A 15,712-nucleotide genomic window follows, 5' to 3' on the forward strand; every position below is an offset into this window, starting at 1 on the left:
CCACCCATCACGAACTTCCAGCGCTTCCAGTCTGCCCGGAACAAAGAATGCAGGCCTGGGCCTAGCACGAATATTCACCGCGCATCTCTTATATTTATCATTTATTTATTTCTATGAATGTCCATCTCCCCCTCTAGTCTGTCAGCTGTTCTGGTGTCCTCTCCTAAGCTCTTAGTAGAGTGTTCCTCATACAGTAAGTGCTCAATACCTACTGGTATTGACTGGTCTCGTCTTCTCTCGTTTCTCGGAGCCATCTCAGTTGGAGTTGGGGGCGTTATTCTGCCTGCTTGTTGGAGAGCGACCAGCGGCCCCCTCCTTCGTTGTGTGGCCATGACTGCCTCCTTCTTTCATCCCCTTGTCCAGGGGGTAGAGACCAGGGTCTTTTTATTCCCTCCCCCTTTACCTGAGCAAGGGGAGCTGGGCGTTCATTTACACGGGGTAGTTTTATTCCCCCAGCTGCCCTCTCCCCACCCCTTACCGGGGCAGAGGGGCCCCGGTGTTCATTTACACAACAAACATGAATCAATGTGGCCAAGTCCCGCTCCCTGGGCCTACACCCCTCACCCCCCTCCCACCTCTCTTTCTCCCCTCACCCCCTTCCCACCTCCCTTTCTCCCCTCCTACCCCTTCCTCACAATCTCCTCCCTCCCCACCCCCTTTCTCTCCACCCTCCCTTATCACCCCCTCCTCACTCCCCCACCGCTTTTCTCTCCACCCTTCCCTCCCACCCCCTCCTCCCCACCTCCTCCCTCTCCCATCCCCTTTCTCTCCACCCTCCCCCCCCCACCTCTTCCTCCCCATCTCCTCCCTCTCCCACCCATCCATTCTCTGCATCTTCCCCTCCTACCCCCTCCTTACCATCTCTTCCCTTTCCCACCCCCCTTTCTCTGCACCCTTCCCTCCCTCCCACCTCCTCCCTCTCCCACCCCCCTTTCTCTCCACCCTCCCCCCCACCTCTTCCTCATCATCTCCTCCCTCTCCCACCCACCCATTCTCTGCATCTTCCCCTCCTACCCCCTCCTTACCATCTCTTCCCTTTCCCACCCCCCTTTCTCTGCACCCTTCCCTCCCACCTCCTCACCCCCCCCACCCCCCTTTCTCTCCCCCCTCCCCCCCACCTCTTCCTCACCCCTCCTCCCTCTCCCACCTCCTTTTCTCTCCCTCCTCTCCCCCCACCTCTTCCTCACCACCTCCTCCCTCTCCCACCCCCTTTTCTCGCCACACTGCCCTCCCACCCCCTCCTCCTCATCTCCTTCCTCTCCCACCCACCTTTCTCTGCATCCTCCCCTCCTCCCCCCCCCCCTCCCCTCCTCCTCCCTCTCCCACCCACCTTGCTCTCCACCCTCCCCTTCCACCCCCCATCCTCCCCTCCTGCCCCCTCCTCACCATGCCCTTCCCTTTTCCCCTCCCCTTTCCCCTCCCCCAGCCCTCTCCCCCCCCTTCCCCCCGGCCCCCTCCCCCTGACCCTCTAAGCCCCTCAGGGGGGGCGAGGCGAAGTGTAACGTGATTCCCCTCGGGGGGGGGAGGGGGGCGGGCGATGCCACATCACAGCGTTCTGTTGCTGGTGGTGCCGGAGCGGCCGGTCCTGAGCCGAGCGGGCCATGGGGCTGCTCGGGGGGCTCCCGGGGGGTCTCCCGGGGGGTCTCCCGCTGCTCCTGCTCACCCTGGTCCGGCTGGCGGAGGGCGGGCCAGGTAAGACCGGGGGACCCCCAGACCCGGGGACCCCCCAGCCCCAGAGCCGGGCCCGGGGGTCGGGGATAAAGTGTGGGGGGTCGCCCCCGGCGGGACCGGGCCGGCGCACCAAGGCCCACAGTTCCCCGCCCGGGGGCTGGGGGCTTAGGGTTAGGGTCAGGGTCGGAGGGGAGGGCAGAGAGCCGAGGGGTCCAGGGGTCCCAGGGGTCCGGGGGTCCCGGGGCGCTTGGGCGGGAGAGAGCGATCCCCATCCCCAGGACCCCCGGAGCCCCCGGACCCCTGGCACGCCCAGTCCCCTGGAATCTCCGGCCCCTCGACCCCTGGGACCCCCGGCCCCTGGATCCCCGGGATCCTCTGGGACCCCCGGATCCCCGGACCTCTGGGATCCCCAGCCTCTGGACTCCCGGCCCCCTGGGACCTCCGGTCCCCTCGATCCCCGGATCCCTGAACCCCCGGATCCCTGGACCCCTGGGACCCCTGGACTCCCGATTCCTGGACTCCTGGACCCCCGGACCCCTGGAACTCCCAGACCCCCTGACCCCTTGGACCCCTGGGACCTCCGGCCCCTCGAGCCCCGGATCCCCGGACCCCCGGACCCCCGGGATCCCCAGCCTCTGGACTCCCGGACCCCTGGGACCCTTGGACCCCTGGGACCCCTGAACCCCTCGGCTCTCTGCCCACCCCCCGCCCCCCATCTCCATCATTATACCATCATTATTATCAGGAGAAGCAGCGGGGCTTAGCGGAAAGAGCCCGGGCTTGGCAATCAGAGGTCGTGGGTTCTAATCCCACCTCCGCCACTTGTCAACTGTGTGATCTTGGGTAAGTCACTTCACTTCTCTGGGCCGCAGTTCCCTCATCTGTGAAATGGGGATTGAGACTCTCAGCCCCGCGAGGGACAACCTGGTTACCTTGTATCTACCCCTTTGCTTAGAACAATGTTTGGGACATAGTAAGCTCTTAATAAATACCGTTGTTATTATTATTACTACAAGGAGATGTACAGCATTAATGCACAGCAGGGTGGAAAGAACACCAGCCTAGGAGTCAGAGGACCTGGGTTCCTGCCTTACCAACTCTGTTGTATTGCACTCTCCCAAACGCTTAATACAGTGCTCTACACACAAGCTCGTTGTGGGCGGAGATTGTCACTCTTTATTGTTGTATTGTACTTTTCAAGCGCTCAGTACAGTGCTCTGCACACAGTAAGCGCTTAATAAATATGATTGAATGAATAAATAAAAAAATACCACCAATCGTTCGTTTTGTTCCCCAAACCCGGTCCCACGAGTTATCAGCTGTGTGACCTTGGGCACGGCATTTCACTTCTTTGGTCTTCAGTTCCCTCATCTGCACAATGAGGATTGAGCCTGTGAGCCCCACGTGGGACAGGGAAGGTGTCCAACCCGATTGGCTTGGATCCACTTGGGTGCATAGTACAGTGCCTGGCACATGGTAAGCACTTTACAAATTTCACAATTATCATTGATTACTACCATGTGCTGTGGGGCTGGGAGTGGGGTATTAAAACGTTTAAGGGGTTCAGATCCAAGTACCTAAGGGATGCAGAAGGAAGGATGAATAATAATAATGATAATGATGGTATTCGTTAATCCCTGACTATGTGTCAAGCACTGTTCTAAGCGCTGGGGGAGATACAAGGTGATCAGGTTGTCCCACGTGGGGCTCAGAGTCTTCATCCCCATTTTCCAGAGGAGGGAACTGAGACCCAAGGGAAGTGAAGTGATTTGCCCAGAGTCACACAGCTGATCAGTGGCAGAGCTGGAATTAGAACCCAGGACTTTTGACTCCCAAGCCCGGGCTCTTTCCACTAAAAGCTAAAGATGAAGGGAATGCTTAATGGGGGAAGGCTTCCTGGAGGAAATGTGGGTTCTGTAGGGCTTTGAGGGTGGGGAGAGCGGTGGTCTTGTCAGACATGAACGGGGAGAGAGGTTTCTGGGAAGCAAGAGGACGAGAGAAACGGTTTCATGGTGAGAGAAACGGGATGGAGGGAAAGGAATCAGGTCGCCGTTAGAGGAACCAAATTTGTCACTTGGGTTATACTAGGAAATCAGGAGGAAAGGCTGGGGCATGAGAAGCAGCTGGACTTTGTGGCTAGAGCACGGCCCGGGAGCCAGGAGGTCATGGGTTCTAATTCTGCCCCCTCCCCTTGTCTGCTGTGTGACCCCGGGCAATTCACTTCCCTTCCTCAGTTCCCTCATCTGGAAAATGGAGGATTGAGACTGTGAGGCCTACGGGGGACAGGGACTGCATCCAACCCAGTTTGCTTGGATTCACCCCAGAGCTTAGTACAGTGTCTTGCACTCATTCATTCATTCAATAGTATTTATTGAATGCTTACTAGTAAGCGCTTAACAAATACCATAATTGTAATTATTAGCAGGGGGAGATCGGGGATTGAGTGCCTTAAAGGTGCAGGTGAGGAGTTCCCCAGACTGTTGGGGTGCCAAATTAGAGAAGCAGAGAAGCAGCGTGGCTCAGTGGAAAGAGCACGGGCCTGGGAGTCAGAGGTCATGAGTTCAAATCCCGGCTCTGCCACTTGTCAGCTGTGTGACTGTGGGCAAGTCACTTCACTTCCTGGGCCTCAGTGACCTCATCTGTAAAATGGGGATTAACTGCGAGCCACACGTGGGACAACCCGATCATCCTGTATCTCCCCCAGCGCTTAGAACAGCGCTCTGCACGTAGTAAGCGCTTAACAAATACCAACATTATTATTATTATTATTAGAAGAGGGTGGAGGGGGGTGTGTGTGCGTAGGTGTCTTGGGGGGTACAGTGCTCAGAACACAGCAAGTGCTCAATAAATAGGAATGAATGGATGAATGAATGGGGGGTGTTGCGGGGTGAGGCCTAGCAGAAGGCCTTCAGACAGGGCTGAGCAGGACCTGACAACTCTCTGAAAACAGGGAATTGGAGGAAGAAGAAAAATATGGTATTTGTTAAGTTCTTACTATGTGCCTAGCACTGTTCTAAGCATTGGGATAGATACAAGGTAGTCAGATTGTCTCATGTGAGGCTCACAGTCTTAATCCCCATTTTACAGATGAGGTAACTGAGGCACAGAGGTGAGAAGCAGCGTGGCTCAGTGGAAAGGGCAAGAGCCTGGGCTTTGGAGTCGGAGGTCATGAGTTCGAATCCCAGCTCTGCCACTTGTCAGCTGTGTGACTGTGGGCAAGTCACTTCACTTCTCTGTGCCTCAGTTCCCTCATCTGGAAAATGGGGATGAAAACTGTGAGCCCCACGTGGGACAACCTGATTCCCCTGTGTCTCCCCCAGCGCTTAGAACAGTGCTCGGCACATAGTAAGCGCTTAACAAATACCAACATTATTATTATTATTATTATTATTAAGTGACTTGCCCAAAGTCACCCAGCAGATAAGCGGCAGAGCCAGGTTCAGAACCCACGACCTCTGACTCCCAAGCCCCGGGCTCTTTCTACTAAGACCCGCTGCTTCTCTAAAATGGGTCTTCAACCCCCTGTTGACCAATGGAAGTCGGGGGAAGCGAGAGAGGGAGGGAGAAGACAGATTTCTCCAGAAATGATGCTCGGGCAGGCCGAGAAGGCTCCGGGATGGGCCCCGGCCTGTTTTCCCCCTGATGGGAGGAGCTCACCACCCGCCCGCTCCCTAAACTCTCTGCTTCACAGAACCCACTTGGACCGGAGCAGGCGGTGATTTCATCCATTCATTCAGTCGTATTTATTGAACGCTTACTGTGTGCAGGGTGCTGTACTAAGTGCTTGGGAAGTACAATTTGGCAACAGATAGAGACAATCCCTACCCAACAATGGGCTCTCAGTCTAGAAGAGGAAGACACACGATAAAACAAAACAAGTAGACAGGCATCAATAGCATCAAAATAGATAGAATTATAGCTATATACATAGCATCAATAAAATGAATAATAAATATGGACAAATATACACAACTGCTGTGAGGCGGGGAAGAAGCTAGAGCAAAGGGAGAGAGTCGGGGCGATGGGGAGGGGAGAGGAGGAGCAGAGGAAAAGAGGGGCTCAGTGTGGGAAGGCCTCCCGGAGGAGGTGAGCTCTCAGTAGGGCTTGGAAGAGGGGAAGAGAGTCAGTTCGGCGGAGGTGAGGAGGGAGGGCGTTCCGGGACGGCGGGAGGACGTGGCCCGGGGGTCGACGGCGGGACGGGCGAGACCGAGGGACGGCGAGGAGGCGGGCGGCGGAGGAGCGGAGCGTGCGGGGTGGGCGGTGGAAAGAGAGAAGGGAGCAGAGGTAGGAGGCGGCAAGGGGATGAACAGTTTTGAAGCCAATAGTGAGAACTTTTTGTTTTAGGCAACCACTGGAGATTTTTGAAGGGGGGGTGACCCAGTGCTTAGAACAGTGCTTGGCATATTGGAAGCGCTTAATAAATGCCATCATTATTATTATATGACCATAGCGTTTCTGTAGAAATATAATCCGGGCAGCAGAATGAAGTATAAACTGCAGCAGGGAGAGACAGGAGGATGGGAGATCGGAAAGGAGGCTGATGCAATAATCCAGTCGGGTTATTATGAGAGCTTGAACCAGCGCGGTAGCAGTTCGGATGGAGAGGAAAGGGCCGACGTTGGCGGTATTGTAAAGGTGAAACCGGCAGGTTCTGTTGACGGATTGGATGTGTGGGGTGAACGAGAGACCAGAGTCAAGGACGACACCGAGGTTGCGGGCTTGAGAGACGGGAAGGATGGTCGTAACGTCCACAGTGACGGGGAAGTCAGGATGAGGACAGGGCTCGGGAGGGAAGATGAGGAGCTCAGTTTTGGACGTGTTGAGTTTTAGGTGGGGGCAGACAGCCAGGTGGAGACGTGTTGGAGGCAGGAGGAGATACGAGCCTGAAGGGAGGGGGAGAGGACAGGGGCGGAGATGGAGATCTGTGTGTCATCTGCGTAGAGGTGACAGTTGAAGACGTGGGAGCGAATGAGTACACCAAGGGCATGAGTACAGCCGGAGAACAGAAGGGGACCAAGAACCGTGATGGGGTTCATTAAATGCTTGCTGTGCACTAAGCACTCAAGGCTTAGTGGAAAGAGCCTGGGCTTGGGAGTCAGAGGTTGTGGGTTCCAATGCCGGCTCCGCCTCTTGTCAGTTTTTGACTTGGGGCGAGTTACTTCACCTCTTTGGGCCTCAGTTACCTCATCTGTAAAATGGGAATGAAGACTGTGAGCCCCACATGGGACATCATGATTACCTTGTATCTCCCCAAGGACTTAGAATAGTAGTTGGCACATAGTAATGATGATAATGATAATAATAATGTTGGTCTTTGTTAAGCGCTTACTATGTGCAGAGCACTGTTCGAAGCGCTGGGGGAGATACGGGGGAATCGGGTCGTCCCACGTGAGGCTCACGGTTAATCCCCATTTTACAGATGAGGTAACTGAGGCACAGAGAGGTTGTGATTTGCCCAGAGTCACACAGCTGACAAGTTGCAGAGCCGGGAGTCGAACCCATGACCCCCGACTCCAAAGCCCAGTCTCCTTCCACTGAGCCACGCTGCTTCTCCAATAATAACGATGGTATTTGTTAAGCGCTTATTCTATGCCAAGCACTGTTCAGAAAGTACCCAGCCCAATGTGGAGCCTGGTCCATGTCTTGTCTGGGTCTGCGAAACACCATGGTCTAGTCGGAAGAGCCCAGGACTGGGAGCCAGAGGAGCTGGGTACTGATCCCGACTCCACCACTTGCCAGCTGGGTGACCTCAGGCAAGTCGCTGGACTGTTCTGGGCTTCAGTTTCCTCATCTTCAGAATGGGGATTCGATAATGATCCCGGCTCTGCCACTTGTCTGCTGCATGACCTTTGGCAAGCCACTTAACTTCTCTGGGCCTCATTTACCTCATCTGAGAATGGGGATTAAGACTGTGTGCTCCATATGGGACAACCTGATTACCTTGTATCTACTCCAGCGATAAGAACAGTGCTTGCTTCTCACTCTAGGCTTCGAGGCTGTCCATCACCTTGCCCCTTCCTCCCTCTCCTCCCTGCTCTCTTTCCACCGCCCACCCCGCACGCTCCGCTCCTCCGCCGCCCGTCCCCTCGCCGTCCCCCGGTCTCGCCCGTCCCTCCGCCGACCCCCGGGCCGCGTCCTCCCGCGGTCCCGGAACGCCCTCCCTCCTCGCCTCCGCCAAACTCATTCTCTTCCCCTCTTCGAAACCCTACTTAAAGCTCACCTCCTCCGAGAGGCCTTCCCACACTGAGCTCCCCTTTCCCCTCTGCTCCTTCTACCCCCCACTTCACCTCTCCGCAGCTAAACCCTCTTCCCCCCTCTTTCCCTCCATTCCTCCCCCTCTCCCTTCCCCTCCCCTCGGCACTGTACTCATCTGCTCGACTGTATAGATTTTCATTACCCTATTCATTCCGTTAATGAGATGTACATCGCCTTGATTCTATTTATCTGCTATTGTTTTAATGAGATGTTCATCCCCTCGATCCTATTCATTGCCACTGTTCTTGTCTGTCCGTCTCCCCCGATTAGACTCTAAGCCCGTCGAAGGGCGGGGACTGTCTCTATCTATCGAGAAGCAGCGTCTCTCAGTGTAAAGAGCACGGGCTTTGGGGTCGGAGGTCATGGGTTCGAATTCCGGCTCGGCCACTTGTCAGCTGTGTGACTTTGGGCGAGTCACTTAACTTCTCGGTGCCTCAGTTACCTCACCTGTAAAACGGGGATGAAGACCGTGAGCCCCACGTGGGACAACCTGATTCCCCTGTGTCTACCCCGGCGCTTAGAACAGTGCTCGGCACATAGTAAGCGCTTAACAAATACCAACATTATTATTATTATTATCTGTTACCGATTTGTACGTGCCAAGTGCTTAGTACAGTGCTCTGCACATAGTAAGCGCTCAATAAAATACTATTGAATGAATGAATGACTACTTGGCACACAGTAAGCGCTTAACAGATACTGTAACAATAATAATAATCATTATTATTTGTTAAGCACTTACTTTGTGCCAGACACTGTATTAAGCGCTGGGATGGATACAAGCAAATCGGGTTGGAAACAGTCCCTGCCCCTTGTGGGGCTCACAGTCCCGACCCCCATTTTCCACATGAAGGAACTGAGGCCCAGAGAAGTGAAGTGACTTGCCCAAGGTCAGACAGTAGTCAAGTGGTGGACAATACCTTTTCTTCCTCCCCCTTAAACTGTGAACCTCAGGTGGGCCAGGAACTCTATCGGTTATGAACTGATTACCTTGACTCCAGCACTTAGCGCAGTGCTTGGCACACAGTAGGTGCTTAGATACCACAGTTGTTGTTCTTTTTATTGTTACTCTTAGGGAGGAGGTCAAAGGACGGAGAGGGTTTCCTTCAAAGAAATGCTCTAGACCTGGAGGGTTTAGGGTGACTTATGAGCTCACAGCATGACGTGATAATAATAATAATAGTAACTGTGGCATTTGTTAGGTGCTTACTATGTGCCAGACACTGTACTAAGCACTAGGGTGGCTACAAGCCGATTGGGTTAGGCACAGTCTCTTGTCCCATGTGGGGCTCCCAGTCTCAATTGCCATTTTCCAGAGGAGGAAACTGAGGCACAGAGAAGTGAGTGACTTGCCCAAGGCCACACAGCAGAGAAGTGACAGAGCCAGGACTAGAACTCAGGTCCTTCCGACTCCCAGGCCTGGGCTGTCTCCTCTGTGCCATCTTGCCCAGCGGAAGGCGGGGAGAAGTGCCTGGAGAACCCCACCTTCTAGCTGTTATCAGCTTCTCTAGACCTACCGGGTCCTGCCTTCATTCATTCTTTCAATCCTATTTATTGAGCACTTGAGGACTGGACTAAGCGCTTGGGAGAGTACGATACACCAATAAACGGATAAATTCCCTGCCCACAATGAGCTTACAGTCTAGGGGTGGGGAGACAGACATTAGTAGAAATAAATAAATGACAGCTATGTATATAAGGGGTGTGGGGTTGGGAGGGGGAATGAATAAAGGGGGCAAGTCAGGACGACGCAGAAGGGAGGAGGAGAAGAGGACAAGTGGGGCTTAGTCAGGGAAGGCCTCTCGGAGGAGATGGGCCTTCAATAAGGGTTTGAAGTTGGGGGGAGTGATTGTCTGTGGGATTTGAGGAGGGAGGGCGTTCGGGCCAGAGGCGGGACGTGGGCCGGGGGTCGACGGCGGGACGGGCGAGATGGAGGCCCAGTGAGGAGGTGAGCGGCACCAGAGGAGCGGAGCGTGCGGGCTGCGATGGAGGAGAGAAGGGAGGTGAGGTAGGAGGGGGCGAAGGGATGGACGGCTCTAAAGTCAATGGTAAGGAGTTCGTTACCTTGGTTTGCTGCGGAGGTGGATGGGTAACCACCGGAGTTTTTTGAGGAGCGGGCTGACAGATGCTTAACATTTTTGTAGAAAAGTGATCCTACTTCAGTCAAGTTGGCAGTGAGCCCAGCCCAGATAACTCCCCTAAATAGGTGAGGCATGCAGGGAGGCACATTATTCGTTGTTTTAGAAAGCCGGGGCTCATTTAGCACCCTGCTAAAGTCATGGACTGCCCGAGAACCGCTTTATTACTAGCCTTGGCGCCAGCCGTTTGATCCCCGGGGCCTTCGATTACAGCTTCACTCCTAACTGCTGCCCACTTCCCACGCAAAGAATCTGCAAAGAATCCATGTCCTCCCCAGCGAGATGTACACCGCCTCGATTCTATTTATTTGCTATCGTTTTAATGAGATGTTCTTCCCCTCGATTCTGTTCACTGCTATTGTTCTCGTCCGTCCGTCTCCCCCGATTAGACCGTGAGCCCGTCAAAGGGCAGGGACCGTCTCTATCTGTTACCGATTTGTACATTCCAAGCGCCTAGTACAGTGCTCTGCACATAGTAAGCGCTCAATAAATACTGTTGAATGAATGAATAAACCTCCGACTCATTTCAGTCAGTCGATCCTATTTATTGAGCACTTACTGTGTGCGGGCCCCTGTACTAAGCTCTTGGAAGTTACAGTAGAACAGTATAACCGACACATTCCCTGCCCACAACGAGCTGGAAGTCTAGAGGGGGAGATGGACATTAATAGAAATAATTATCATTAGGGTACTTGTTAAGCTCTTACTATATGCCAAGCACTGTTTAAAGCGCCGGGGAAGTTCAAGTCACTCAGTTTGGCCACAGTCCTTGTCCCACATGGGGCTCAGAGTCTTCATCCCCATTTTACGGATGAGGGAATCGAGGCCCAGAGAACTGAAGTGACTTGACCGAGGTCACGCAGCAGATGTGGCGGAGCCGGAATTAGAACCCAGGTCCTACTGACTCCCGGCTTCTATCCACCCCAGCCCTTGGTACAGTGGATAGTATCAACCACATAGTAAGTGCTTAATAAACGCCACAATTATAATTATCATTATGTGGGACAGCGACTACATCAAACCTTGTACCTCCCCCAGTGCTGAGCACAGTGCCTGGTAAACAGTAAGCGCTTAACAAATACTGTTAAAAAAAACGTTACTGATGATGAAGAGGACTACTCAGTGCAACTGGTTGGTAATAATAATAATGATAATAATGATGGTATTTTTTAAGCGCTTACTACGTGTCAAGCACTGGGATAGATACAAGGTGATCAGGTGGGGCTCACAGTCTTGATCCCCATTTTATAGATGAGGTAACTGAGGCACAGAGAAGTGAAGTGACTGGCCCAAAGTCACACAGCTGACAAATGGCGGAGCCGGGATTAGAACCCATGACCTCTGATCCCAAGCCCAGGCTCTTTCCATTAAGTCACGTTGCTTCTCAACACAGCAAGCACAGAAAATATCCCATTGATTAATGGATTGATTGATTGGGAGTGAGTCAGATGACAGCAAAATTTTATGATGAGACTCTGGGGCGTGCCTCCTTCAGTTAATAGTTGTTGTATTTCATTCATTCATTCAATCATTTTTATTTAATGTGCACTTACTATGTGCAGAACACTGTACTAAGCACTTGGAATGTACAATTCGGCAACAGATAGAGGCGATCCCTGCCCAATAACGGGCTCACGGTCTAGAAGTACTTGTTAAGCATTTACTATAGACCAGGTTCTGTACTAAGCGAAAGGGTAGATACAAGTAAATCGGGTTGGATGCAGTTCCTGTCCCACAAGGGGCTGACAGTCTCAATTCTTATTTTACAGATGAGGAAACTGAGTCTCAGAGAAATGAAACAACTTATCCAAGTTACCACAGCAGACAAGTGATGGATCAGGATTAGGACCCAGGTCCTTCTAATTCCCAGGCCCAGGTTCTTTCCGCTGGGCTACATGGCTTCTCTAATAGGAAGTTAGCGGGAAAATCAATCAATTAATCGTATTTATTGAGCCCTTACGGTGTTCGGGGCACTGTACTAAGCACTTGGGAGCGTACAACACGACAATAAAACCTACCCATTCCCTAATCACAGTGAGTTTACACTCTAGAGGATAAGAGATAGAGAAGCAGTGTGGCTCTCTGGAAAGAGCCCGGGCTTGGGAGTCATAAGTCATGGGTTTGAATCCTGGCTCTGCCATTTGTCAGCTGTATGACTGTGGGCAAGTCACTTAACTTCTCTGTGCCTCAGTTCCCTCATCTGTAAAATGGGGATTAACTGTGAGCCTCACGTGGGCCAACCCGAGTACCCTGTATTTACCCCAGTGCTTAGAACAGTGCTCTGCACGTAGTCAGCACTTAACCAATACCAACATCGTTATTATTATTAAGATTAATAATAACATTAATAGTAATAAAATAATTATCATTATGGTATTCGCTAAGTGCTGAATATGTGCCAGGCACTGTACTGAGCAAATCAGGTTGGACACAGTCCCCGTCCCATGTAGGGTTCACAGTCTCAATCCCCATTTTACAGATGAGGTAACTGAGGCATAGGAAATTGAAGTGACTTGCCCGAGGTCACACAACAGAGAAGCGGCGGAGTCAGGATTAGAACCCATGACCTTCTGACCCCCAGGCCGTGGTCTTCCTATGTGGCTGGAAAGACTGTAAACCTGTTGTGGGCAGGGAATAAATCTACCAACCTTGTTGTACTCTCTCAAGAGCTTAGTATTCATTCATTCATTCAATAGTCTTTATTGAGCGCTTACTATGTGCCGAGCACCATACTGAGCGCTTGGCATGGACAAATCGGTAACAGCTAGAGACGGTCCCTGCCCTTTGACGGGCTTACGGTCTGATCGGGGGAGACGGACAGACGAGAACGATGGCAATAAATAGAGTCAAGAGTTAGTAGAGTGCTCGGCACATAGTAAGTGCTCAATAAATCGAATTGATTGATCGATAGTAAAGGAATTAGAGGAAAAAAATCAGTGGCTTGTACTGGAAAAACAATGTCGTGCCCCTGCTGCCACCCAGTGGTTTTCCGGTGGAATTCAAATAACCACAACTAACAATTACGATATTTGTTAAGCGCTTACTATAATAATGTTGGTATTTGTTAAGCGCTTACTGTGTGCAGAGCACTGTTCTAAGCCCTGGGGTAGACACAGGGGAATCAGGTTGTCCCACGTGGGGCTCCCCGTCTTCATCCCCATTTTACAGATGAGGTCACTGAGGCCCAGAGAAGTGAAGTGACTCGCCCACAGTCAGCTGACAAGTGGCAGAGCTGGGATTCGAACTCATGACCTCTGACTCCAAAGCCCGCGCTCTTTCCACTGAGCCACCCTGCTTCTCTATGTGCCAAGCACTGTTCTAAGCACTGGGGAAGATACAAGGCAATTGGGTTGAACCCAGTCCCTGTCCCACACATAAGCACGATGCTCATTTTTAAGAGTCGAGCAATTTTTAAGGTTATTCAACAGGTTATCGAAAAGCCAACATTTTCAGGCAAGAGATCAGGAAGACGCATTTTCATCATCACTAACGATGAAGTTGGCTCTTGTCAAATGACTGTGAAAAATAATAATCTTAACACTGCATACAGTAAGCATGAAAAATATGAACGATTGATTGGTTGATTGTTGCCATTACTTAAATCATGTCCTCGTTCACATGAAACTTACAATCTTTCTCATCCCCATTTTAGAGATAAGGAAAATGTGGCCCAGAGAGGCGAAATGATTTGTTCAAGGTCATACAACAGGCCAGTGTCAGAACTGGGACTCCCTAGTCCTGACCTCTTTCCTCATAGACTATTTCATTCTAATTCCAGTTCGTAAATTTTTCATTTCCATGATTCCACCTGCATCTGTGAAAATAAAATGCACAGAAAATGCATCTGTGAAAACTGTCAGAAAATACACAGCATCACCTTTTGGACGCATCAAATGCTGGGGTTCGAATATATTCATTCACTCTTTCGTTAGTATTTATTGAGTGCTTACTGTGTGCAGAGCGCCGTACTAAGGGCTTGGAAAGTACAATTGGGCAACAGATAGAGACGATCCCTACCCAATGACGAGCTCACAGTCTAGAAGGGGGTACACGGACAGCAAAACGAAACAAGTGGACGGGCATCAACAGCAACAAAATAAATAGAATTATAGATATATACACATAATAAAATAAATAGAATAATAAATATGTACATGTATACACAAGTGCTGCGGGGTGGGGAGGGGGATAGAGCAGAGGATGGGAATTGAGGCCATGGGGAGGGGAGGAGGAGGAGCGGGAAAGGAGGCACAAAGAAATCATGAGGAAAGGGAGGCTCAGCCTGGGAAGGCCTCCTGGAGGAGGTGAACTCTTAGTAGGGGAGAAAGTGAGCGAGTTTGGCGGCTGTGAGGAGGGAGGGCGTTCCAGGCCAGAGGCAGGTGGTGGGCCAGGGGTCGAGGGCGGGACACGTGAGAGGGAGGCCCAAGGAGAAGGTTAGCCGTGGCAGAGGAGCGGAGTGTGCGGCCCAGGATGGAGAAGGAGAGAAGGGAGGGGAGGTAGGAGGGGGCAAGGGGATGGACGGCTTTCAGTAAGATGACAGCTGATGGAATCATTTATCATTTTCATGATCTGACAATCACTCTCCCCACCTTCGAAGTCTTGTTAAAAGCCCACCTCTTCCAAGAGGCCTTCCCCGACTAAGCCCTTGTTTCCTCTAGACCCACTCCCTCCTGCCTTATCCCTGAGCTTGGATTTGAACCCGTTATTCACCTCTTCCTCAGCCGCCCAGCACTTACATGCATAGACATCATTTTGTTTTTATTAACATAAATGTCTACATCCCTCTGTAGACTGTAAACTCGATGTGGGCTGGGAACACGTTCACTAACTCTGCTATACTGTACTCTCTCAAGCAATTAGTTCAGTGCTCTGCACATATTAAGCGCTCAGTGCATATGACTGATTGATTTATGTCTGAATTTAAACCTTCTACTGCTAATCAGTCGGTCACGTTTACTGAACGCTTACTGTGCGCAGAGCACTGTACTAAGCGCTTGGGAGAATACAATGTGACAGTATAACAGACTCATTCCCTGCCCAAAATGAGTTTACAGTATGGGGGTGGGGCAGGCATTACCACTATTGCTAGTAATAATAATGATAATGATGGTATTTGTTAAGCACTATGTGCCAAGCACTGTTCTAAGCGCTGGGGTAGATTCGAGGTAGTCAGGTTGTCCCACGTGGGGCTCACAGTTTGAATCCCCATTTTACAGATGAGGGAACTGAGGCCCAGAGAAGTGAAGTGACTTGCCCACAGTCACCCAGCTGACAAGGGGCGGAGCTGGGATTAGAACCCAAGGCCTCTGACGCCCAAGCCCGGGCTCTTGCCACTAAGCCACACTGCTTCAAGTTCTTACTGTGTGCTAAGCACTGTAGAAGTTACGATACATTGAAATCAGACACACTCCCTGTCCCACGTGGGGCTCACGATCTAGTGGGAAAGATTTATTTTCCAAACCATACAGTATGAGGTGAGTTGAAGCAGTGGTCTGACGACGAGCACTTAGTACAGTGCTTTGCACACAGTAAGCCCTCAGTAAATACAATTGAATGAATGAGGAGATGGGGAGAGGAGAGCAGATATTTAATCCCCTTTCAGAGAAACAGAAACTGAGGCACAAAGAAATCATGCCCAAGGGCAGCTG

General features: G+C 51.7%; 1 protein-coding gene across 1 annotated transcript in view; it reads left to right on the top strand.

Annotated features, from left to right (window-relative positions):
• The first annotated feature begins 1,565 nt into the window (after nt 1–1,565).
• The window catches only part of CPZ (carboxypeptidase Z), a 66,833-nt gene continuing 52,686 nt past the window's right edge, over nt 1,566–15,712 (top strand). Inside the window, exon 1 of the mRNA XM_029062193.2 lies at nt 1,566–1,692. Coding sequence (XP_028918026.1) covers nt 1,602–1,692 — 91 coding nt within the window. The 5' untranslated portion in view covers nt 1,566–1,601. The remainder of the gene's footprint in view (nt 1,693–15,712) is intronic.

The sequence above is a fragment of the Ornithorhynchus anatinus genome, chromosome 4, assembly GCF_004115215.2.
Source record: "Ornithorhynchus anatinus isolate Pmale09 chromosome 4, mOrnAna1.pri.v4, whole genome shotgun sequence".
Lineage (NCBI taxonomy): Eukaryota > Metazoa > Chordata > Mammalia > Monotremata > Ornithorhynchidae > Ornithorhynchus > Ornithorhynchus anatinus.